Source organism: Trachypithecus francoisi, unplaced genomic scaffold, assembly GCF_009764315.1.
Source record: "Trachypithecus francoisi isolate TF-2019V2 unplaced genomic scaffold, Tfra_2.0 Lachesis_group7, whole genome shotgun sequence".
NCBI classification, from domain to species: domain Eukaryota; kingdom Metazoa; phylum Chordata; class Mammalia; order Primates; family Cercopithecidae; genus Trachypithecus; species Trachypithecus francoisi.
The window spans coordinates 55,889,150-55,915,755 of record NW_022681472.1 but is presented as its reverse complement, the minus strand read 5'-3'; the positions used below and the strand labels follow the sequence as shown (position 1 = coordinate 55,915,755).

The 26,606-nt window shown below is 37.5% G+C and overlaps 1 protein-coding gene and 1 non-coding gene across 7 annotated transcripts in view; one reads left to right on the top strand and one right to left on the bottom strand.

Moving 5' to 3' along the window:
• Positions 1 to 26,606, top strand: part of RGS22 (regulator of G protein signaling 22) — a 161,630-nt gene that overhangs the window by 88,939 nt on the left and 46,085 nt on the right. For 4 of the 6 annotated variants that reach the window (XR_004435283.1, XM_033202830.1, XM_033202831.1 and 1 more), the window contains 6 exons: positions 12,629 to 12,823; positions 15,063 to 15,155; positions 17,116 to 17,288; positions 18,859 to 19,021; positions 21,756 to 21,914; positions 24,930 to 24,998. Coding sequence is in view for 5 of the 6 variants with exons in the window: in XM_033202830.1 (XP_033058721.1) it covers positions 12,629 to 12,823; positions 15,063 to 15,155; positions 17,116 to 17,288; positions 18,859 to 19,021; positions 21,756 to 21,914; positions 24,930 to 24,998 (852 nt within the window). In the remaining variant the exon portion in view is untranslated. The remainder of the gene's footprint in view (positions 1 to 12,628; positions 12,824 to 15,062; positions 15,156 to 17,115; positions 17,289 to 18,858; positions 19,022 to 21,755; positions 21,915 to 24,929; positions 24,999 to 26,606) is intronic. The other 2 variants (XM_033202832.1, XM_033202833.1) reach the window with 2 other exon arrangements.
• On the bottom strand, positions 16,528 to 16,594 carry LOC117079705. The gene has a single exon (XR_004435560.1). It is a non-coding gene; the product is annotated as a small nucleolar RNA SNORD77 (small nucleolar RNA).

The window sequence follows — 26,606 nt, the reverse complement described above, 5'->3', positions numbered from 1 at the left end:
TCAGAGGCAGAGGTTGCGGTGAGCCAAGATCGCACCGTTGCACTCCAGCCTGGGCAACAAGAGCGAAACTCCGTCTTAAAAAAAAAAAAAAAGAAAGAAAGAAAATTTTTTTGCAGCCGGGCGCGGTGGCTCAAGCCTGTAATCCCAGCACTTTGGGAAGCTGAGACGGGCGGATCACAAGGTCAGGAAATCGAGACCATCCTGGCTAACATGGTGAAACCCCGTCTCTACTAAAAATACAAAAAACTAGCCGGGCGAGGTGGCGGGCGTCTGTAGTCCCAGCTACTCGGGAGGCTGAGGGCAGGAGAATGGCGTAAACCCGGGAGGCGGAGCTTGCAGTGAGCTGAGATCTGGCCACTGCACTCCAGCCTGGGTGACAGAGCAAGACTCCGTCTCAAAAAAAAAAAAAAAGAAAATTTTTTTTGCGACAGCTGATGACTTTGGCTTTATAGTTCATATATTGTCTTGGTGAGCATCTTGGAAAATTACTAGAAGAATGTGCATATTAAAATGCCTTCTGCTGCCTTACTAGTTACATGATTAGAATTCCCTCCTTTACTTTTGTAGTCAAGTAATGGGTCTAAAAAAATGAACTTGTTAGTGATACAAATGGCTGAAGCATGAACGTTTTCTTCTAATCTCTGGAATACTATATTGGAAGTCTACTTTTAAAATGTCACCAATTTTAGTTAATCTGATAATATGCTTTATGAGATGTGCTGTCAACTAGTATTAAGATCTCACAATATATAGGTTTTGAATACATTTTACTCTTCATGTACTGAGGGACTCATTTTAAGTCATACAGTTCCAAAGTTTTACATTTCTTACTTCCAGTCCTGGCCTGGTGGTGACAGCAGAACATCATGTAATCAGTGTTACCAGGCAATCATAGCAAGATACATACACATGATCATTAAAATAAATACATCAAAACGAAGTATGTGAAACTGTTCCATTAACATAACAGCTGAAATGTAACATAACAAATCAACACATGTGTTACAACATTTGGTATTATTTCTGACTTTGCCTTTTAAGGCTGCAGAGAAATTGTTCTTGTTTTCATTGGAACGCAGATCAGTGTCAAGCTGTAGCTCATCAAATGGCCCCTACTTATGGAAAAGATGTCTTCCCAAAGCCTGTGCTCACCTTTGGCACAGTGAGAATACTTTGCTGGGTGCTTCTACAGTGTGCTAGTTGGAATCTAATCCCATAGCTGTCATCATTTAGCCTTTGATACAAAGAGAAATCCAAATAGTACAGACAATTGTGGAAAATATTTCCATTTTTTTTTTTTGCTTTTGACATTGTTAAAAACAAGAATAAGTTCAATAAACACACAATTTTCATTTCTCAGATATGTTTATCTAGACCTTATCATTCAATAAGAAAACATTAATGTGGGAAAAGTAAGCCTGGCATGCATTTTGATACATTTGAAAGAAGATTGGGATTCACTTCTATCCAAGAATATGCTTATTAACACACAATTTCAAATGATTTTTAAAACTATTAAGTGGTGTGGAAATCTTGCATGAAAAATATAGTGTTGGAAAAATATAAATTGCAATGGGAAATATGTTTTAAATCGTTTGAGCTATCTCATATGTATTAACAGTACAATGCAGGTATTATATAGAGGATATTGTCTCTAATTAATGAAGCAGCGGAAATTTCCTTGAAGAGGCAAACAGGAATATTTGTTCACTTCTTCCCCCAGTAATGTCAGCAAACTAATATGTATTAAAAATAAATTAAACATTGTTCTTCATTTTAACACCATTTAGAAAGCAAAACATTAATCAAAATACGGTTTTTCTTCCCCTGCCGTTTTTTTTGTGTGTGTGTGTGTGTCTTCATTTATCCTAATTTTTTTCTCCATTTTTTTTCTGCTCTCCAGTTCAGCTCTTCTGTCTCATGGTATCCATCCTACATCTTTTTTTCTTGCTAGTCTTGTTAACTCTCGGGTAATACTGACAGTTCAGTTAGGCAAGAAAATTAACTCCCAGAATTTCAAGACTGTAAAAGATTTTTTAGTGGCAGGCATTACTTTTTTTGATACAGATGCCAAGAAAGTGAGTCACAGGCACAGGTGTAGAGAGGTGCAGGGCAAGCAGCGCATTGTGCGTTTCCTGATTACATAACCTTTGAGTGTCTCCAGGAGAGATGAGGCTTAGAGCCATGTTGTGTGCAGTGCCAGGCAGTTTGATCACAGACAGGCAGTGCTTGTATCCCTTCTCAAAACTTTCCTGCTGGGTTGTTAAAGCATCATAGGTTAATGTTTAAATTGGACTCATGTTGGCCACAGCTGTGTGTGAGTGAATCTCTGCTTGAATGTGAATCAGAGTAGCTGACTGGAATATGAAGGGAGCAGTTTCTTCTCTAACATGAGCTGCGTTGTTATTTACTCTGTGGTTAGAGAGGAAGAACTGGGTGGCCAGTAAAAAAGCAAATGATTTGGATATTTAAACAATGTTTCTAACCCATAATCAGGCTGTATTATTTACATATCATAAAGCATAATCTTTACATTTCATCTTAAAGTCAATTTATATCAACTTAAAATGATTTTATCATTTTTATAAAGATTTTAAGTGTGTTTAGCTTTTTAAACTTTTGTTTTAGATATACAATTACACTATCTTTTATTTGCTATATATATATATACACACACTCAGTTATCCACTTATAGATTATAACAATCTATAAGTTAGTTATCTATAATCTATAACTTACAGATTATAACAATCTATAAGTTAGGTATCCACTTATAGATTGCCTTGGATTATTAGAAAGACATATTCAGATTTTATTATCATAATTCAGTTTAAATGTACTATAATTTTACTGTTTGGGCTAATAACGAACTGACAAACTGAATTCAGTTTTCTCATCCTTACTCCTTTAACCACATGTGGCTCTACCATCCTGGAGAGGTGAGGAACAGTGGAGACAATTTCAACAAAAAATAAATGTATGTAATGCAGGCTTGGGATGCCATGGATCGGATGACCTCACAAGCCCCTTTTTAATGCTTCTAGTTCTGTGATTTTTCAATAAAGGACTGGGCATAGTGGCTCATGCTTGTAATCCCAGTACTTTGGTAGGCCAAGAGGGAAGGATCACTTGAGCCTAGGAGTTTGAGACCAGCCTGGGCAATATAATGAGACCTTGTCTCTACAAAACATTTTTAAAAAATTAGTGGAGCATGGTGATGAACGTTGACAAAAGGATTGCTTTAGCCCAGGAGGCAGAGGTGCAGTGAGCCGAGATCAGGCCACTGCCCTTCAGCGTGGGTGACAGAGCAAGCCCCTGTTTAAAAAAAAAAAAAAAAAAAAAAAAAAAGACTGGTAAGGAATCAGGGATGTAGGGAGAGTGTATTCTTCTTCTTCTTCTTTTTTTGAGACCGAGTCTCCCTCTGTCGTCCAGGCTGGAATGCAGTGGCCCGATCTTGGCTCACTGCAAGCTCCGCCTCCTGGGTTCACGCCATTCTCCTACCTCAGCCTCCCGAGTAGCTGGGACTATAGGCGCCCACCACCACGCCTGGCTATTTTTTTGTATTTTTAGTAAAGGCAGGGTTTCACCGTGTTAGGCGGGATGATCTTAATCTCCTGACCTCGTGATCTGCCTGCCTCGGCCTCCCAAAGTGCCGGGATTACAGGCGTGAACCACCGCGCCCAGCAGGAGAGCGTATTATTCTTAAGGATTATGCTGGTTGTCGGATGGGGGTTGATACTCTTGAACAAAAAGAAATTGTTTGGGTGACAATAATTCAATAAACATGGTGAGGAAGCAAAAAAATAAAAAGTGGAAGGGCATATTAATACCTACATTTAGGTGCAATCATTTAGTTCATTTCTTTTTTCTTCCCCTCCCCTCTCTAGTTTGTTTATTTTTAACAGGAAAGTCTGTGAAGCGTCAACCCAAGTTCTAAATTACGTATTTCTGGTTTGAGATTTTGGCATTTGAGAATAACTATTCAATTAATATGGTTGAGAATTAGACAAATGTCTCTTTCTTATCACGGAACATCTTCTGCTTTTCTTTGCTTTATTTTCAGCTTTAAATATGTGTCAAGTGTTTCTAGGAGTCTTGTTTTAGAGAAACTTCAGAATTTAACTGATGACAATTAAATATGGAGGAACCATATAATTTATCATCTAAACGCAGATGCTTTTGAGAATGAAACTATTAATAATTATGCAAAGACAGTAGGCTTAGACCAGAGTAGGGACACATGACTGTCTCAGTGATATAGATCCTAGAGACTGCAGACTATGTAGCTAAATAATATGCATGAACCCCCACGGCTAGAGCAAAATATGAGTTTGAGGTCAGGAAGAAAGGTAGCGAGTTTTATGATGTTTCTTGAGATGGAAGTGATGCTACTTATTTCCTCCTGATATTTTTATATTTGTTTTTGTTAGTTTCTCCTTGTTTCATTGAAGAGATTAAAGTCATAGGATTTGCATTTGAGAATAAAAAAGGGGAGCGCAGGGAAGAGTCAAAAATTGTGCTGTGAATGGATATTATTAATGAAAACTGGAGGCCAGGCACGGTGGCTCACGCTTGTAATCCCAGAACTTTGGGAGGCCAAGGCAGCCAGATTACTTGAGATCAGGAGTTCAAGACCAGCCTGGCCAACATGGTGAAACCCTGTCTCTACTGAAAATACAAAAAAATGCCTGGTGGTGCGTGCCTGTAGTCCCAGGTCCTCAGGAGGGTGACACACAAGAATCACTTGAACCTGGCAGGCAGAGGTTGCAGTGAGCTGAGATCACGCCACTGCACTCCAGCCTGGGCGACAGAGGGAGACTCCATCTCAAGAAGAAAGAAAAGAAAAGAGAAGAGAAGAGAAAAGAAAGGAAAAGAAAAGAAACCTGGAAACACAGGAGGAAGGGAGAGGCTTTAGAAGTTAGGAAAGGATAATTTGCTATATTATTGAGTCCTTGAGGGTCTGGAAGATATTCATGTAGCTATAACAAGTAGGCTGCTAAAAGCAAAGGTTTTGAGTTCAGGAAAGAAATCCGGTCTAAAGCTATTAGTAATTAGTATATGGAGTTCTTCCACATTGATTGACTGTTAAATTTTTGGAGCTAGGTGAAGTCTTTCATTCATCTACGTATTCTAAATTTCACATTATGCCAGATGCTAGGGATACAGTAATAAACAAAGTAGACACAGTCTCTTTGTAGAGTGTAGGGTCCAATGGGAAAAACATAAAAGTACAGGGTCCATGGGAACACACAGGAAGGATTCTTAAGCCAGACTTCAGGAACCATGGAAGCTGAGTCTTTAGGATGAATAGAAGCTCAGTGAAAGGCGAAAAGAAGATGAGGGTAGAGAGCATAGAAGCGATAGAGTGCAGAGTACAAAACTCCTGTGAGGGAGTGCTTGCCTCCTGTGAGAAACTGTAGGGGCATGAACTGAGAAGGTTCATGGAACCTTTGAGTTCAGCTCAACCTTAAAGTTGAGCATGGAACTTTAGTGAGTGTCATCTTTTAAGGGAGGAATGGAGGAAAAGGAATCAGCAGAGAGCCTGAGAAGAAGCAGAAATTGGCAGAGAGAGAATCAAGAGAAAGGGTTGGTGAAGTCAGAGGAAAGAGAGTAAAGGAGAGAGGAGATAATTATGCAGTATTAAAGCTGCATAAGGGATCAGGTTGAATGAAGATTAAGGAAAGAAGCTATTGAATTGGTGATTATGTGATTTTTAGTGATCTTTGAGATCATTGTCATTGGCATGGAAGCTAGACTTCCATAGATTGAGGAGTGACTATGGAGACTTGTAGAGAGAGGGAAGAGAGAAGTAGAGTAAGAAGTAGGGGGTAAAACAGAGTCAGAAAAAACATTTTAGAATTAGAAAGGCACTAGATTTCAACAACTTTGTAGCATAAAGAAGCAAATGGAATCAATGGAGAGGTAGATTAAAGAGACAAGGCACTAAGGAAATCGCTGGTGCTGCAGGCTCTGGAGGAACATGGTCGACTGCACCTGAATGCCTTAGGATTGGAAAGACGTCTTCCTTTGAGACATCAGAGAAACAAAAAGATTTAGAAGAGAGCTCTTGAGAGGAAAGTTGAGGGCATTTATACCAGTGGTTTTTCCCAGTTACGTGGAAGATAAAGTCTACTGAAAGTGAAGAAGTATAAGAATACAGTTAGGAGCATTAAATAGGTGGCAGTTTTAAAATGGGAAATGGCATTGATTAGAAGTAAGCAAAAATATAACAAACTTTTTGATTGCAGCTAAGTGTTTTTGAAGTCTGTTTGTAATGGAGTCAGTCATGATGTTTTTATTAGGAACTTGAGGGTAGAGTGGGGAGGAATTAGGGATGTTGGTAAGAGTATTGTTGAAATAATGGACAGTTCTCAGTCCCAATTGTCTAAGAAAGTAAGATAAGGCCGGGCGCGGTGGCTCAAGCCTGTAATCCCAGCACTTTGGGAGGCCGAGACGAGCGGATCACGAGGTCAGCAGATCGAGACCATCCTGGCTAACACGGTGAAACCTCGTCTCTACTAAAAAATACAAAAAACTAGCCGGGCGAGATGGCGGGCGCCTGTAGTCCCAGCTACTCAGGAGGCTGAGGCAGGAGAATGGCGTGAACCCGGAAAGAGGAGCTTGCAGTGAGCTGAGATCCGGCCACTGCACTCCAGCCCGGGCAACAGAGCGAGACTCCACCTCAAAAAAAAAAAAAAAAAAAAAAAAAAAAAAAAAAAAAAAAAAAAAAAAGAAAGTAAGATAAAGCAGCTGGTGCATGATTTATTTAGAGGACAAGAATAATCTTCAGATTGTGCTGAAGGTGAAGAAAAGCTTGGTGAGAGATACAAATAGATGAAAATTATGGTCAGAGAGAGGAAGTTGTTCTATTAATATGGTAAGTGGTAAAATAAAGACAAACTTATCCTGAAGAAAATCATAAAGCAAAGTTTAAGAAGGTAAAAGCCCAAGGCAGTTGAATACAATCATATACAGAAACTTGGCTTCAGCAGGGCATCATGAAGTGTCCACCATAGTATAGATACAGTACTAGACTATCTAAATCACAAATAGATGATCTCTTGGAATTGAGGTTAGCACTAAATCTTAAAGATAAAACAAAGAGTAAAGGCAAGACAGAGTAAAAGAGAAGGGAAGTAGATTTAGGCGTCCACCAGAGGCTGACAATCCTAACAGCTGTCATTGTTTTCCCAGCCACCATTTCAACTTCTTTCCTACTTTTTTTTTTTTTTTTTTTTTTTTTTGAGACGGAGTCTTGCTCTGCCACCCAGGCTGGAGTGCAGTGGCCGGATCTCAGCTCACTGCAAGCTCTGCCTCCCGGGTTTATGCCATTCTCCTGCCTCAGCCTCCCGAGTAGCTGGGACTACAGGCGCCCTCCTCGTCGCCCGGCTAGTTTTTTTTTTTTTTTGTATTTTTAAGTAGAGACAGGGTTTCACCGTATTAGCCAGGATGGTCTCGAGCTCCTGACCTCGTGATCCGCCCGTCTCGGCCTCCCAAAGTGCTGGGATTACAGGCTTGAGCCACCGCGCCCGGCCCTTTCCTACTTTTACCCTCTTCTCTGTTCTCATTTAAAAAAGGAAATCAGGCCAGGTGTGATGGCTCATGCCTGTAATCCCAGCACTTTGGGAGGCCAAGGCGGACAGATCACGAGGTCAGGAGATCGAGACCATCCTGGCTAACATGGTGAAGCCCCATCTCTACTAAAAATACAAAAAATTAGCCAAGCGTGGTGGTGGGCACCTGTAGTCCCAGCTACTCGGGAGGCTGAGGCAGGAGAATGGCATGAACCCAAGAGGCAGAGCTTGCAGTGAGCCGAGATCGCACCACTGCACTCAAGCCTGGGCGATAAAGCAAGACTCCGTCTCAAAACAAAACAAAAAAAAAGGCGTTATCCTGATTTCTATATGAGAACTTTTCTTGTACTAACCAGAATGCTCAACATATGAGAATTTGATATGTAGCACATCAGATCTTTTTAAACTATAATTTTGGATTGCAAAAGAAAAAAAAATTTTAAAAAAGTATTTCTGCCCTAATTTAGCCTGACTACTGATTTTTAGTGTAAGTAATTTAGGCTGTTAAATTTTCTTTTCTTTTAAGTGAATTTGGAATTATTGGAGCAAATCCTACATTTTTAAATGTTGTTAATTTGATAATTTTAATCTTTAGTTTCATAATTTACCTAAGACATTATTTTTACTAGTTTACTTTCAAAAACTCTCTCTCTCTGTTTCTTTCCTTTCTTTCTGTCTCTCTCACTGTCTCTCTCTCTCTCTGTCTCTCTCCTCACTCTTGTCACCCAGTCTGGAGTATGGTGGCACCATCATATTTCACTGTAATCTCGAACTCCTGGCCTCAATTGATTCTCCCACCTTGGCCTCCCAAAGTGCTGAGATCATAAGAATCAGCTACCACACCCTGCCAGCTTTAAATTCTTGACCTGTGTAATTTCCCTTTCAAATCACTGTTTCGCTTAAAGCCACTCATCTCCCATTTATATACTCAGCAAATATCTGTTGAATGCCTATTATATTCTGAACTTTAGTATTCTCTTTTAACTACTCTCTATGCCCTTCTCCCTTATCTTAATCACTGGTTCTCTGATACTCTACCCTACAAATTACTGTATCACTACCCCGATTTTGACCTTGTTTGCTTTCCTACATGTCATGGACCTCACAGTAGATCATTTCAATTGCACTTTAACCAGCATCTTTGATTCTTTTGTTGCTTTAATGTCTTTACATATATATATATAATATATATGTATATAATTTATGTTCTTAACACCATTTATTGCTGTCTCCTGTCTTTTTTTTTTTTTTTTTTTTTTTTTTTGAGACGGAGTCTCGCTCTGTCGCCCAGGCTGGAGTGCAGTGGCGCGATCTCGGCTCACTGCAAGCTCCGCCTCCCGGGTTCCCGCCATTCTCTCGCCTCAGCCTCCGAGTAGCTGGGACTACAGGCGCCCGCCACCGCGCCCGGCTAGTTTTTTGTATTTTTTAGTAGAGACGGGGTTTCACCGTGTTAGCCAGGAGGGTCTGGATCTCCTGACCTCGTGATCCACCCGCCTCGGCCTCCCAAAGTGCTGGGATTACAGGCTTGAGCCACCGCGCCCGGCCGCTGTCTCCTGTCTTTAAGCTAACTCTTCATTTGGCTTCTGCAGCGTTACTCTGACTTGGTTTACCTCTTATCTCTCTAACTTCTATTTCTCAGGCTCTTTTACTATTTCTTCTGACTTTATTCATTATTATTATTTTATTTTACAATAAATATTTATTGATATTTACCCACATATTTGTACTTTCCATTGTTTTCTAATCCATCCTGCTTTTGTCTAGAGCCTCCATTTAATATTTCACCTCTAGAGCCTCCATTTAATATTTCATTTAGTACAGGTCTTCTGGTGATGAAGTCTCTGTTTTTGTCTGTTGATTTATAACATCTTTATTTTGTTTTTATTTTGGAAAGGTGTTTTTGCTAGACATAGAATTATAGGTTGGTAGTTATTTTCTTTTGGCACATTAAAAACTCGAGACTGAAGTCAATATCTAGTCCATTCCTGCTCTCAGAGTGTTTTGAGAGCTTAGGATGTTTACAGGGACTTCCCCACTGACAGGTCCTGAACTATAATCCTTGTCTCCTCATCATTGCAAGACTTCCAAAAACTCCATTTATAGGTAATTATAAGAATTTTGACTTTTATTATGTGTGAGATGGGAAGCTGCTAGAGAGTGTGAGCAGAGGAGTGCTGCACAAAAGGATTTTTCTGTCTGTTGTGGTAAGAATAGACTGTGAGAAAGCAAAGAGTAGTCTGGGAAGACCAGTTAAGAGGCTACTGCAAAAAAGCAAGCAAGAGGTGAAGTTTGCATGTAATTTCTTGTCTATCTATTGAAATAACTTCCAAACTGCTTCAAATATTGATCTTACTCAAACTATCGTATCCAATAGTGTCACTTCTCAGTTAAAATCCTTACAAGTTTCCCCATTATATCTTTAGGTAAAAATTCAAATTCCTTAACAAAGGATAAAAGATCATATTCATGCTCTGGTTTCTGCCTCCCTTTAAAGTATCTTCTCTTATTCACCTCTTTCCTTTAGCCATTGTTATCTATTTGAAACCTAAAATCTCTCCATAGGTTTTAAAGCTCCCATAGGCCTCCATGCATTGACCTGTGTTTTGCTTCTACTTGGGCCATCTTTCATCAGCCCTCCTCTATTGTCTGATTATTGACTCCAACTTATCTTTAGAGATTTAGCTTAACATTTATCTTCTGGAGGGCATGCATGGTGGTTCACACCTGTTAATTCCAGCACTTTGGGATGTCAAGGTGGGCAGATTGCTTGAGCCCAGGAGTTCGAGACCAGCCTGAGCAACATAGCAAGACCCTATCTCTTTAAAAAAAAAGAATTATCTTCTCTCTGAAGAGTTTCTAGAATTATTTCCTTCCCTAGTCCAATACATAAATGAGTCTTTTCTAGGGATTTGGAAATTTTAATAAATGTTTATGGCATCTACTGTCTGCCAAGAACAGTTCTAGGAATTGGAGATACACCAGTGAATAGGCTACAGTCTTTGCCTTCAAGGATCTCAGTCTAGAAGAGAAGACACATAGATACATAACTGCATTATAGAGTGATAGGCATAGCAGCAGAAAGTGTGATTGTTGGGAGAGAATGTGAGTGAAAGCTTCCTAGAGGAGGAGAAATCAACGTTGGTTTTTAATTTTTTTAGATGGAGTCTCACTTTGTCATCAGGCTGGAGTGCAGGGACATGATCTTGGTTCACTGCAACCTCCACTTCCTGGGTTCAAACGATTTTCTTGCCTCAGCTTCCTGAGTAGCTGGGACTACAGGTGCGCACCACCATGCCCAGCTAATTTTTGTATTTTTGGTAGAGATGGGGTTTCACCATGTTGGCTAGGATGGTCTCGATCTCTTGACCTCATGATCTGCCTGCCTCGGCCTCCCAAAGTGCTGGGATTACAGGCATGAACCACTGTGCCTGGCCTCATGTTGATTTTAGACTCTAAATTAGTTTATCAAGCAGACAAGGTATGTGGGGTAGTGTAGACATCCAAGATGGAAGGAACAATATGTGCAGTGGTATGAAATGGCAAAACGGCGAGACTTAGGGAAATTATAGAAAATTTGTATTTGAATGTAAAATTTGAACGATGATTAATGGGAGACGAGCTTAAAAGATCATTGAAGATCTTATTTATAATACATACCTCTCTTATAGCCCTTATCATCCTGTTATAACCATTGATACTCATCTCCATGTCACCACCAAATTGGCTTCTTCAGAATAGGCATTGACTCTTGTTCATTAATTTTTGCATACATAGCACCTAGCCAAGTGTCTAAGATGCAGTAGATGGAGTACTCAGTAAATGCTTGTGTTGTTAACATGGACCCTTTACATCTTTTAAAAGGTTATTTTAAATAAGACTATTGCTGTTTGGTACAAATTTGTATCTGTATCTGTCTATTCTGAGTTGGTCTAGATATTATCAGGTTCAAATTCCAAGTATGTGAAATAAAATTGAAATAAAGTACAAATTAACTAGAGATTGTTAGTAAAACTTGATTTAAAATGTCCAGTATGCAAACAGTTTTTAAACACAATGTTATTAAATTGCTTCTCAGATATACGTAACTATTATTGAGAGACAGGACAATTAGTAGAGTGGAACAGATATTTGTGGCAGGTTTGCTGGAGGTTCTACGTATATCTTTCCATTCACTTTTTTTTTTTTTTTTTTTGAGGTGGAGTTTCACTTTGTCACCCAGGCTGGAGTGCAGTGGCATGATCGTGATCTTGGCTCACTACAATCTCTGCCGCCCGGGTTCAAGCAATTACTACTGCCTCAACCTCCTGAGTAACTGTGATTACAGGTGTGCACCACCACACCTGGCTACTTTTTGTATTTTTAGTAGAGACAGGGGGTGGGGAGGTTCACCATATTGGCCAGGCTGGTCTTGAACTCCTGATCTCAAGTGATCCACCCGCCTCGGCCTCCCAAAGTGCTGGGATTACAGGCGTGAGCCACTGCACCTGGCCTCCATTCACTCTTGTGCTTTTCTTTGTCTTCCACAGCATTGGATACCAGATGGAAAGCCTTAATGGCAGAAAGGGATAATTAGCAACAGTCTTAAGAACTCTGCAGCTCAATTTGGTAGGGCAGGTAGTCTGTTGTTTCTCCAAAAGACTAATAGCTAGCTTTTCAGTCCTAGTGTATTCTTGCCTCCTGTTTCCAAAAAAAAAGTATTTCAGGCCACTTTGGAAAGTAACACAAATGTGTTAGAAATGTTGTGAACATAAAGGAAGAAAAAGAGGCACATAAACTCAAATTTACCGTAATAATACTTAGTGCTTCCTCAGATTTTTGTAATCTGAGAAAAATTGACTAATTACTGATGAAGAATTAGAAAACAAAAGGAAAAACAAAGTCTTTCAAATAGATGCATTGCTTCGTGTTAAGTAGTTCTACCCATATTTTCAAGAAAAATATCACGTTGGCTAATTTGCCTTCTCTTAGTTTTTGAAAAATGCCTATACTGAGGTATCTGCTAACCATTGTGGCTTCTCTCAACATCCTCTCCCTTCTTCCCTCTTCTCCTTCAGTATCTTTTTGCCACATACGTTGCTCCTTCTGCCACTCTTGACATTGGACTCCAACAGGAAAAGAAAAAAGAAATTTATATGAAAATACAGCCACCATTTGAAGACCTTTTTGACACAGCAGAGGAATATATCCTTCTCCTCCTTCTTGAGCCATGGACAAAGATGGTAAAATCGGACCAAATTACTTATAAAAAGGTACTGTGCCACTGATAAATTGAGTGTGAAATCGTTCAGATTTACTACAATACTCACACCTGTAATCCCAGCACTTTGGGAGGCCAAGGCTGGTGGATCACCTGAGGTCAGGAGTTCAAGACCAGCCTAGCCAACGTGGTGAAAACCTGTCTCTACTAAAAATACAAAAATTAGCTGGGTGTGGTGGCGGGTGTCTGTAATCCCAGCTACGCGGGAGTCTGACGCAGGAGAATTGCTTGAACCTGGGAGGCAGAGGATGCAGTGAGCCAAGATCACATCATTGCACTCCAGCCTGGACACCAAGAGCAAAACTTGGTCTATAAAAAATAAAACTAAAAATAAAAAACGGTTAGGTTTACTGCCAATGATAAGCAACATTGTTAACTCACAAGAGAAAAACTGAAAAAGGTCTCATGTGGCCCTAAGATTTAGAGCTAAGATTTGGGTAGCCTCAAAATTTGGGCAGGGAGAGTATTTACCCACTTGATTTTTTTATTCTTTTTTTTATTTTTTTGAGATGGAGTCTCGCTCTGTTGCCCAGGCTGGAGTGCGGTGGCATCACTTTTTTTTTTTTTTGCCAGTTTTCTTATTGTTGCCTAATGAAAGACTTTATGTCATTTTTTGCTCTCTGTACAAGTATGTCAGAGTAGAGAAATCTGAGTTTTGGTTTCCTGTGAATAAGTAAATATGCCTTTCTTGCTACTTTTCAGCAGTAGCCTTAATTTTGATTAACAGAAATGCCTATTTCATTTTATGCTAGATGAGTTTCAGTTAATATCACATGCATGGAAAACATAAACGTTTCATATGTATTGTGGAAAGTAGATCCTCTGATTTTGGTACTTCTATTTTAAAGTACCCCCAGATGTTCAGGTCAGACTGCTTGACTGGATACAAGTTTCAACACATCTTTTGTCATCCTGAAAGAGGTCATTTTAAGCCTCAATGCTTGAGTATTTTCACTATTTTATTAATGGGTGGAGGCCATTTATTTAAATATTTATTTTGAATCACAAATTAAAACCATCTATGTATACTTTTTATATTAAGTTAATGCATGTACTGTGTACCTGAGGTCATTTCAGGTGGAACTCTGCTGCCTTTGCATTGTTATTCTTTGTTCGTATCTCCTCAACAACTTCTTAGATTGTCATACAAAATTAATACCAAAACACCTTGGATAGAGTTACCTTATTGGATCGTGACTGAAACAACTGTTATGATTTACTAAGTTCAATGACCAAAATAATTAGATTTCTCTTTGTCCTGAAAAATTAGCATAGCATCCTTTGTATTACAAAAATGCATTTATTACAGTAGGAAAATTTGGATATCAGATGAAGTTTAAAAAAATTCTCTCCAGTCATTATTTTAAATATAATATATGCCATAGAGGATGCAATGGTTTCAACAAAAAAGGTTTGGAATTATAACTAACTTCCCTAAACCAAAAAGTTTCAGCATTAGTCGTGATTCTTGTAAAATGGATGAAAGAAATTGTACAGTTTTTAGTAGGAGGAAAAATAAATCTCTCTTAATTCTAGAAACTTCCTTCTAGAAGTATGAGGACTTATCTAAAAGCCCAGGTGACTGTATTCTGTAGACTCTTTCCCAAAAAGAATAATGCAGCAGACTACCAAAGCTAGCTATTAAATACAGAAAGTTCTCAGGCAGCTCTTCAGTCAAGCTGGTTTTCCCCTGCAATAGAGAAATAGAAAATGATCTTGTTCTTCTGACTGTATGAAACAGTACATTACAAACTCTGAAGACAGAGAGCTGCTATGAGGTTTTATTTGATGATTGACAGTCTCCTGTCTTACTACAGCATTAAAGCCTTTGCTCACATACTAATGACAACATGGAGTCTGGTCGTTTCTTGTTCTGTGAATTATTTGGTTCCTAAAGCTAGTGGCATCTGCTTTCATGACTATTATCATGTTATATTGAATAAAAGTTGGAAATGTGACCAATATATTTGCATTGTTTGTAAGTTTACATTCCTCCAGAAAGCAGGAATGATCTTTGGTGGCACTATATCATTACATAGAAATGTATGCTTTTTGTATTGCATCCTTTTGAAGTGTGACCCTGCTGTAGCTAATCTTTTAAACTATGTTATCTTTCTGCTTTTGCTTTGAAAATAATTTGCTTTATTGCCAACTGTATTTGTTTTTCAGCCCACTGTTACTAGCAAATTGTACATTCTCTTGATGTCACAAGCTTTATTTATTTATTTTAGGTGGAGCTGGTGGAAGAAACTCGACAGTTAGACTCCACATACTTCAGAAAGCTACAGGCTTTGCATAAAGAGACACTTTCCAAGAAAGCTGGGGTAACTTTCCACTTAGAAAAACAAACTTTTTATCCTGGAGAGGGTTACCACTTTATGTATTGGGCAGGGGTAGACTGTAGAGTGAGGAGATCATGTATTATAGAGTAGGGGATAGGCAGTTTCATTTTTCTGCTGTTCCTTTGCCTAGCATACTGCATTTGACAGGTGTTACCTCTTATTGACATATTTGACAAGGGAGCCAGAAAAACAAAGCAGGTGAGGTATTTGACAGGGAACCAGGCCACTCATTTGCCTTGGCTAAGACTAGGCATTGGAGCCTTCAACTGTGTTATATTCCTTTGAATGTTATTAGATATTTTCTATATGGCAGCTGCTCTTTCTATTTGTTGTCAGGTTACAAAGGAGTTAAATTAAGTTTTCGAAACAGAAAAGAAACTGTTGCGTGACAGCAATAGGGAAATCAATAAAGAAAAAATATGGGAAAGAATTTAGGAAGATGGTAAAAAGATCATAGGATTGACTAGGATATTAAAGTGTTACTTTGATTCATAAAGTTGCATCTTTTGGATTGGCTAAGTAAACATAATAAATCCTTAAAGCCATAAAATTAAATTTATGCATCTACATAAAAATGACAGTTAATTGACCTGGAAAATGTTTAAGATATATTAAAATTTTTGTAACAGAAACACTGGTATGATATGATCCTGTTTATGTAAAATTATATATGTGTTTCTGCATGTATCCATATGTATAAAAAGGAATATCTGAAAAGACACTCACCGAAATATTAAAGATAGATAACTCTGAGTGGTAAGGTTTTAGGTGATTTTTTTAAAACTTTTTTCTTTGTGCCTATCTGAAATTTTTATTCTTATCCAGAAGTTCTCTATTTGATACACTAATACTATGTTGCAAAGGATACATAAAAATCCATAAAGGTAGCATGACATGAGGTTGTACTGTAAACTCTATGAACTAAACTTTATAACACTATCCACACTCCTTCTACATAAGGAAAATTAATTTTTAAAACATTGGTAGCTTATCTCATGGATCCTTTATAAAAACAAATAGGGAAATGAATTAGTTATGTAAGGAATTGTATAAGGAAGGGCCTTTCAAAGAATAAGCCTCTTTTCCCCTTTGCCCTTTCGTTCTTATAAACTGTTCACAAAACATCATATGTCATAAAATTATCTAAAAATTAACTTTTATATGAAGGTGATTATATTTATATTTTAATATTATATTTGAAGGATGTATTATTAGATAAGTAACTTGTATTACTCTATAACTTTTAAATATTATGTTATAAAAGAATGCCTTATGTTTATGATCAACATTGTTAAGAAAAAGAACCAGGTCACAAAACTATAAATAGGTACATAATCCTATCTTTATATTTTAAAACTACATCAGACATTGTAAATCTCTTCATAAATTCAATCTGCTGAACTATGCAACCATCATAGTAGCTAATCTTCACTTTTAATTTTTAATTTTTATTTTTAATTTTTATTTTTATACTTTTCTTCATTTTTTATAAACTACATGTATATACATAAGTAAGACTGGAAGGCTATATTAAAAAATGTTAATGGTGGTTATCTTTGAATGGTAGTATTATGTATGATTTTTATTTTCTTATTACAAAAGGCATGTTACTTCTGTACTTAGAAAAATATATTAAAGTTAATTTATAAGCAAGTGCTTTGTGTAGTAAATATTTACTAAATATTTATGAAAAGAAGGGAATGGAATGAAAATAAACAGAACAGAATTTGATACGTTAGAATCTGAACCAAATTCTTTATCCAGATTGTTAGAATCTGAACCAGGTTCTTTACAAGATTCTAAAGTCTTTACCCACTTCTACCATTGAATTGTTAAATGGCCTTGGCCGAATGGTTAATTTTTCTTTCAGTTTCTCTACTTAAAATTGTAAACAATTTATTGTGTTTAAGATATTTTTTTCTGAAAAGTACTATTTCACCAGGATACCACTTGTGAAATTGGAAGTGGCATTTTATCACTCTCTAACGTCTCCAAACGAACAGAATATTGGGATAATGTTCCTGCAGAATACAAGCATTTTAAGTTTAGTGATCTGCTTAATAACAAACTGGAGTTTGAACATTTCCGTCAGTTTCTTGAGACTCATTCTTCAAGGTAAGGGACATAACCATGTATTTCTCACTGAAAACATTTTTCTAAGCTACTAGTTTTGATTCAACATATTATAAAAGTGATTTAGTGCTATGACAGATTTTACCCATGTCAATAAAAATGGACAAACATGATCATCTGAAATCTGTATGGGTAACTTTTTAAAGATGGAGTGTATTTTGTTTGTAGCAACCTCCACATTGTTCTTTTAAGTGGTTACATAATGTTGATATTTTTAGCATTGGCTAAATTAAAATACCAATGTGCTTTATTTTTTCTCTTTTCTACTGTTTATTTCTTTTACATTTCTCTAGACTGGTATTTTAATTACTATTTCTGGAAAGTGTCCTTTTTATATTTCATTGAGATATTGAAATTATAATATTTTATAATTTTTATTAACTGATATATAAATGAAACATTGTAGTTTTACCCAGAATCTTGGAACCTTATAACATATTTATCTAATATAAACTGAAGTATTGAATATATTTTTTTCTTTTTAATATTCTCCCTAGTAACAGAAACTGATTAGATCTGAGAGCCAAATTTCACTGTATATGATTTCCCTTCATTGTAATGAGGATTTTTCTATCTTTTTATTTTTCATCTGTTAATTTTTAAAATTTTTGTGGCCACGTAGTACATGTATATATTTATGGGGTACATGAGATGTTCTGATACAGGCATGCAGTGTGAAATAAGCACATCATGGAGAATGGGGTATCCATCCCCTCAAGCATTTATCCTTTGAGTTACAAACAATCTAGTTATACTTTAAGTTATTTTAAATTGTACAATTAAGTTATTATTGACTATAGTCATCCTATTGTGCTATCAAATAGTAGGTCTTATTCATTCTTTTTTTTTTTTTTTCTTTTTTGAGACAGGGTCTAACTCTGTCACCGAGGCTGAAGTGGCATGATCCCAGTTCACTGCAGCCTCCGTCTCCCGGGTTCAAGTGTTTCGCATGCCTCAGCCTCTGCAGTAGCTGGGATTATGGGCATGTGCCACCACGTCCAGCTAATTTTTGTATTTTTAGTAGAGATGGGATTTTGCCATGTTGGTCAGGCTGGTCTCAAACTCCTGAATTAAAGTGATCTGCCTGCCTGCCTTGGCCTCCCAAAGTGCTGGGATTACAGGCGTGAGCCATTGTGCCTGGCCCTTATTCATGCTTTCTATTTTTTGGTACCCATTAAAATGAGGATTATTCTAAATCTGACCTTTTGTCAAATGACATGACATATGTGGAAATTTTCTTATTTTTGAAATTGATGAAATTAATGAAAGAACTCTGAGATCCCACCAATAATGGTGATAGATTTTTTTTCTGATCCTAATATTCCTTTGTCATCATTCATATATTTAGCCAGGATTAGGAAATGTAATGGAGTCAAGCTAACTAGCCTAGAAAGGGATCAGAGTTAGAATATTGGGTTCATTATTTCCATGATCTAATGCAACTAGTCAAAACAGCCACTTTCTAAGTTCTGCCAAAACAACAATCGGGTGTTTGCTGGAATTTAGAGAAATAAATATGAAGACCTATACATTGTTTTTGTTTTCATTTTAGCATGGATCTTATGTGCTGGACAGACATTGAGCAGCTCCGGAGAATAACTTACAGAGATCAAAATCAAAGGGAGGCAAAATCTATATACATTAAAAACAAATACCTTAATAAAAAATATTTCTTTGGACCCAACAGTCCAGCTTCTCTGTATCAGCAGAACCAGGTATCAACATGCAAACCTATTTTTTAAATTGATGTTTGAAAACCGGTATTTTATTTCTATTTTTGCCAACAACCTGAAAGTCTCTTATTTTATTTTCTTTTGCTTATGACTAATGTGTTAGAGACCTTTGATATTTATTTAGGTATTTATGAGCATCTATACATTAAATGTCTTTAATACTCAAATATTATATAGTATAAAAATATGTTACTCTAAAAACTAGTTTATAGAATAAAATAACTTTTATTCACCTACTCATTGACTCATTCAACAAATTTGAGTGCCTTCACTATGCCAGACTCTTCTAGGTGCTCAAGATAAAGTGGTGAAGAAGATGGACAAACTCCCTGCACCTGTCAATATGTAGGAAAACAGCTGTTATCAACCATTAAGTCAAATCTCTACCACTTTTCCGTTCTTCTCTGAACTGATATTATTCCAAATATAATCTTTGAAAATCCTCTTTACTATGGAACCTTGAACAAATGTTATAAAAGAAAAAAAAGAAAATCCTCCTTACAATTGTATTTTTCCCAGAAATTATTTTTATTGACCAGGACAGTTTGAGCATTTTGTTGGACCGAAGTCCTATGGCCTCAATCACAATTTATTAATAACTAAATAACTACAGTGTCATTAGATTGACAGCAACAGTATAAGATTGGGCTGGGTGTGGTGGCTTATGCCTGTAATCCCAGCACTTTGGGAGGCCAAGACAGGTAGATTGTTTGAGGTCAGGAGTTCGAGACCAGCCTGACCAACATGGTGAAACCCTGTCTCTACCAAAAATACAAAACTTAGCCGGGTGTGGTGGCACACACCTGTAATCCCAGCTACTCAGGAGGCTAAGAGAGGAGAATCCCTTAAACCCAGGAGGCAGAGGTTGCAGTGAGTGGAGATTGTGCCCCTGCACTCCAGACTGGACAACAGAGTGAGTGAGACTGTGTCTCAAAATATATGTATATATATAATTGGGATTCAGCAGTAGGTTTGTGTTCATGTAACACTGCTCATGAAATATGACTCAATTTTTATACTTTTGAAATATAAACAATTATTATAATTTATTTAGTTTGAAGTTTGTTAGTATTACATTCATGCCTAAAGATGTAATGTATAGCTTATGATTTTTTTGTTTGGTAGTTTATAAGAATGCATATTCTAATGGTATATATTACTAAAATAAAAATTTCAGATTAATGCTAAATTCAGTAAATTAAAGAAAAACTCAGAGAGTTTCACAAATAAGACATACCAAATTTAAAAGCTAGATCTTTGGGGTGCAGGAGAAATTAGCAGAAGTCTTTGGGAGTGAGAAGGAGCAAGAATTCTAGGATTAAGCAACTTTGACAAAAATGCTTTGTCCTTAGTTCCTTTGAGATACAAATCTGGGACACATTAGCAAAAGTGGCTGGGTGTCTCAATAAGCACAAGTATGAAGTAAACACATGGAAAGCATTTGTTTTCTACTTGGCTTGCGCTCCATTGCGTGAGGTTTCATGATATCTCATGCTACTGTGTGAATCTTCCATAGTACACACAATATGCTGAGAATCCAAGTCAGTGAAAGTCGCCCATTGCTATCATAGCAAATGGATGTACTTACTACAGAGGAGTTTTCCCAATCATCCTTCTTTGTCTTTGTCATTACTTTTAAAATGTATTTTATACTTAAGGATGTCTGCATCACATTGTTTTACAAAGATCATGCTAGTCCAGATTTCAGTTGTGCAGCCAATTTGCTCTTTGATTAGCAAGGTAGCCTTTTTTTTTTTCTTTTTTTATGCAGAAACAATATTAGTGTTGATATTATTTAATTGATATTATTAAAGGAGGACTAAGGATTTCCTTTTTGTTTTTATATAAAACAATAATATTAGTAGGGTATTATATTAATATTATTGCTCAAAGGAGAACTAAGAAGAGGGCAGTTGTTCCACTGAGCCATCCAGAAATTTTGAGTGGTATGTACACAGAAACAGGGAGAAACCAGAATGAGTTATGGCAGGAAAAAGCCATTAGTAGCTTGTTGAAGCCAATAGTTAAGCAGAAGGAAAATTTAGATCACAAAGAAATTGTGTTTTACAAATGGTACTTATTGTCTATAAAACATGACCTTTTTCTTCTTCCTGTTGCCTCTGTTTTCTGCTTAGAGGTTGTTGGAAAAGCCCTACATTGCTATCGCTACAGCTGCACTGTTCTAGGTGCATAGTGCACTACAGCTGCCATCATCCTATCTCCAACCCAACATTTGTTGGTAATATACATATTTATAATATCTGAGTCAAGGTTGTCTTTTAACTAACACATTTGCCTCTTCCACAGAAGAAAATTCTTAAATGGATCAATTTGACTAGAATCACAGATTCATAGGATATTAGAAAACTAATAGACTAATGTCCTCATTTTTCAGTTGGAGATACTGAGTCCATGGAGAGAAAAAAATGCCATTGCTGTGGTCACACAGGATAAAAATCCCACTTCTGTGTTCTTTTTGATATATCATAAGTAAGCACAAATCATACATCTAAAACAACCACCACATACACCACAATTGTCTGTCTGATTTTAGGGGAATTACTACTCAGTATAGCCAGGAGATGTTTTACAGAAAATGAAAATTGGCACCCCTCAGGATGCAGCAAATGGTTTTGTAGTGAAAGAATGAATGAATAACTATTAGTGTTTCTTTTAAAAAGCACAATAGTTTCTGTTTCCATTTTAATTTTCTTAGGTAATGCATTTAAGTGGTGGCTGGGGGAAGATTCTTCATGAGCAGCTTGATGCACCTGTTCTAGTTGAAATCCAGAAGCATGTCCAAAATAGGCTAGAAAATGTATGGCTGCCATTGTTTCTTGCAAGTGAACAGTTTGCAGCACGTCAAAAGATAAAGGTATATAAATTAGTATAATCTTTTGAAAGCAGTTGTCAGTACCTCTCAAAACTTCAAATGTGCATACCTGGAGACCCAACCATTGTATTTTTTTTTTTTTTTTAAGGAATGGGTTCTCTCTGTCACCCAGTCTGAAGTGCAGCAGTGTGATCCTAGCTCACTGCAGCCTTGGACTCCTGTGCTCAAGCAATACTCCACCTCAGTCTTCCAAGTAGCTGAGACTACAGGCATGCTTTACCATGCCTAGCTAATTAAAAAACATTTTTTTTTTTTTTGGAAGAGATGGAGTTTTGCTATGTGCCCAGGCTGGTCTCAAACTCCTAGGCTCGAGTAGTCCTCCTGCCTTGGCCTCCCAAAGTGCTGGGATTACAGGTGTGAGATGCTATGCCAGACCTTAGTCATTGTACTTCTGTTGAGAGTGGTTTGAAGTATGGAGTCAGCCACGTGTGGTGGCATGCACCTGTAGTCCCAGCTATTTGGAAGGCTGAAGCAGGAGGATTGCTTGAGTCTAGAAGATCAAGGCTACAGTGAGCTATGATCACATCAGTGCACTCTAGCCTGGGTGACAGAGTGAAACTTTGTCTCTAAAATAATAATAATAATAATAATAATAATAAATTTTTAAAAAGAAGCATGGAGTCAAATTTCCCAAGTTTTTGGTTTTTTGTTTGAGAGTCAGGGGTCACCCTGTTGTCTCAGTGTCCAAACTAGAGTACAGTGGCTATTCACAGGCACAATCATGGTGCACTACAGCTTTGAACCACTGGGGCTCAATCAGTCTTCCTGCCTCAGCCTCTGAATTGCTGGGACTATAGGCAAGTGTCACAGTGCCCAGCTCTGACTGCCAAGTTTTAATCTCAACACTGCCACATATTAGTTGTACCACCTTTAACTTTCAAAAATTGTTTCCTCATTTGAAAAATCGAGTTGGTCATAGTAATTACTTAGTGAGGTTGCTCTGAAAAATGAAGTGAAATTAACATGTGCTTAGTGTCTTAGAATTGTGCCTGGCACATGGCAAACACTCAAATCTTATCTATTAATATAGTTGTTATTTTTAATATTATTAAGTCCTCGCACAAATGGACAAGGTTATACAAGGATATTCATTGCAATATCAAATGGGGGAAGAATTAGATGAGTTATGATAATTCTGTACAATGGAAAAATATGCAGATTTCCTTACCAAATGAGATATGAGATTTCCACGTGTACTATATGAAAGATGTCATTTATTGAACAAAACAAGGAGGATGCAGAACAATATATAGAAGATAATTCCATTACGTTTACTTACATCTCTGTCTATGCATATCTATCTATCCATCCATCCATCCATTTATGCTTATGATAGAAAAATATCTATGCCTCCTGGGAATGGGTTTGGGGAGTGAGGATTTTTACTTTTTATTTTGTAAAGTGGGTTTGTCTTTGCTTTGTCTTGTTTTTATTTTATAAGAAGTATTTCTTTGATAATTTAAAATGTCATTAGCATACCTTGTTTTTAGGTTTCAGGCAAACCTGATCTTTATAAAAATAACACAGAGGTCAGAAAACACGTAATTTTGGACTTTAGTATGCAAAGCCACATGCCATTGTACTAATCAGGAAAAACCTGAAAAGCTTCCTTCTATATTCAGTTTCTCAAACACTTTGTGGCCTACTTATTTGGAAATACCCTTAGTCACTTGAGCTGAGCAACTTATGGAAAACACAGTACAGTTGGGAAGACAGAATTTATAGTATGAAGAAGAAGGATTGACTTTAGGCAAAATGTTTCTGGAAATAAGCTTTGGGAAAACTCAAATCTCCTCGTTCTCTTTCTTCAGGCTAACTCCAATTCTCTATCCAAAGCCAAGTAAAAGGACATCTGGCTTGCTAATATTATTTACCGCATTTCCTCATTATGTTTATCGCTGTAATTTTATTGTAATGCATAGTAATTTCTTGACTTAGCATTCTTTGGGTGGCCAGAAAAATAAACTGATTTTGGCAACCTTGAACCAAAGACAAAAAGGAGGGGTGACGATTTATTCTAAAATGGTGCTGGGACATCTCACACACTTAAGAGTTGATGCCCAAGCTTTAGAAAAGATGTAGGCCAGAACAGCCGTAGGAACCCAGCAATAATTCTCAGATCTTTTCTCCTGGCTCTGTCTATCAAAAAGACTTAGCCCCAGTGATTCTAGTCCTTATCTCTCTAGATCTGCTTCTGGATCTATCTGCTATGGACAGGGAGATAGAGTCAACAGCACAGATTTGTTATGAGTGGTTTCCAAGAAGGGGGAAATAATATGAATAGACAATAACCCCAAGAAATATCTACTATATTTCCGTGTTGAGTAACTTTTAGTACTCTTTTTTTTTTTTTTTTTTTTTGAGGCGGAGTCTCGCTCTGTCGCCCAGACTGGAGTGCAGTGGCGCAATCTCGGCTCACTGCAAGCTCCGCCTGCGGGGTTCACGCCATTCTCCTGCCTCAGCCTCCCAAGTAGCTGGGACTACAGGCGCCCGCCACCTCACCCGGCTAGTTTTTTGTATTTTTAGTAGAGACGGGGTTTCACCATGTTAGCCAGGATGGTCTCGATCTCCTGACCTCGTCATTCGCCCGTCTCGGCCTCCCAAAGTGCTGGGATTACAGGCTTGAGCCACCGCGCCCGGCCAGTACTCTTTTAAAATTAGTTGTGAAAGTATATGGCTGAAAATAGCTAAAAAGTCTAAGAAGTTATAACTGTCTTTCCAGCTTCAGTTCCCATGTGAGCTCAAGTGAAATTATCATCATTTGGGGCGATAACAATTGGCTATTATTATCTGTTTTACAGATGAGAATACAGTGCTCAGAAAAATTTGGTATCTGACCACAGGGCTTCCATTTTTAAGTTTTATCCTCTTTCTCCTAAACTTCACTATCTCTTATCCAAGTTAACCTTTATCTCATTTTTTAAGCTACTTAATTAGTAAATGATTTCAAACCTTTAGTCTGAATTACTGGGATAAAAAAATTGGTTTTGCTTTCAGGTGCAGATGAAAGACATAGCAGAAGAGCTCTTACTACAGAAACCTGAAAAGAAAATTGGGATCTGGAAGGCAAGTAATGTTTCTTATATTTTTCCTCTTGTAAGTTTTGCTCTGTCAAAGTATTGTTTTTCTTTCCCCTTCTTCTTCAAAAATCCTCACTGAAGACATACTGTTTCCTAAACTGACAACTGAGCACTGGTACTGTTTTTAATAGGTGAATGGAATTTGGAGGAAAATGTGACTCTATCAGAACTCTGTTCTTTTTTTTATATATACTTTAAGTTCTAGGGTACATGTGCACAATGTGCAGGTTTGATATACCATGTTGGTTTGCTGCACCCATCAAGTCATCATTTACATTAATTATTTCTCCTAATGCTACTCCTCCCCCAGCCTCCCACTCCCCAACAGGCCCCAGTGTGTGATGTTCCCCTCTCTGTGTCAAAGTGATTGCATTGTTCAATTCCTACCTATGAGTGAGAACATGCAGTGTTTGGTTTTCTGTCCTTGTGATAGTCTGTTGAGAATGATGGTTTCCAGCTTCATCCATGTCCCTGCAAAGGACATGAACTCATCCTTTTTTATGGCTGCATAGTATTCCATGGTGTATATGTGCCACATTTTCTTGATCCAGTCTATCATTGATGAACATTTGGGTTGGTTCCAAGTCTTTGCTATTGTGCAGGGTGCCACAATAAACATACGTGTGCATGTGTCTTTATAGCAGCATGATTTATAATCCTTTGGGTATACACCCAGTAATGGGATGACTGGGTCAAATGGTATTTCTAGTTCTAGATCCTTGAGGAATCACCACACTGTCTTCCACAGTGGTCTAACCAATTTACACTCTCACCAACAGTGTAAAAGTGTTCCTGTTTCTCCACATCCTCTCCAGCATCTGTTGTTTCCTGACTTTTTAATGATTGCCATTCTAACTGGCGTGAGATGGTATCTCATTATGGTTTTGATTTGCATTTCTCTGATGACCAGTGATAATGAGCATTTTTTTCATGTGTCTGTTGCCTGCATAAATGTCTTCTTTTGAGAAGTGTCTGTTCATATCCTTTGCCCACTTTTTGATGGTTTTTTTTTTTTGTAAATTTGTTTGAGCTCTCGTAGATTCTGGATATTAACCTTTGTCAGATGGACAGATTGCAAAAATTTTCTCCCATTCTGTAGGTTGCCTATTCACTCTGATGGTAGTTTCTTTTGCCGTGCAGAAGCTCTCTAGTTTAATTAGATCCCATTTGTCTATTTTGACTTTCGTTACCATTGCTTTTGGTGTTTTAGTCATCAAGTCCTTGCCCATGCCTATGTCCTGAATGGTATTGCGTATGTTTTCTTCTAGCATTTATATGGTTTTAGGTCTAACATTTAAGTCTTGAATCCATCTTGAATTAATTTTTGTATAAGGTATAAGGAGGGGATTCAGTTTCAGCTTTTTACATATGGCTAGCCAGTTTTCCCAGCACCATTTATTAAATAGGGAATCCTTTCCTCATTTCTTGTTTTTGTCAGGTTTGTCAAAGATCAGATGGTTGTAGATGTGTGGTGTTATTTCTGAGCTCTCTGTTCTGTTCCATTGGTCTATATATCTTTTTTGGTACCAGTACCATGTTGTTTTGGTTACTGTAGTCATGTAGTATAGTTTGAAGTCAGGTAGTGTGATGCCTC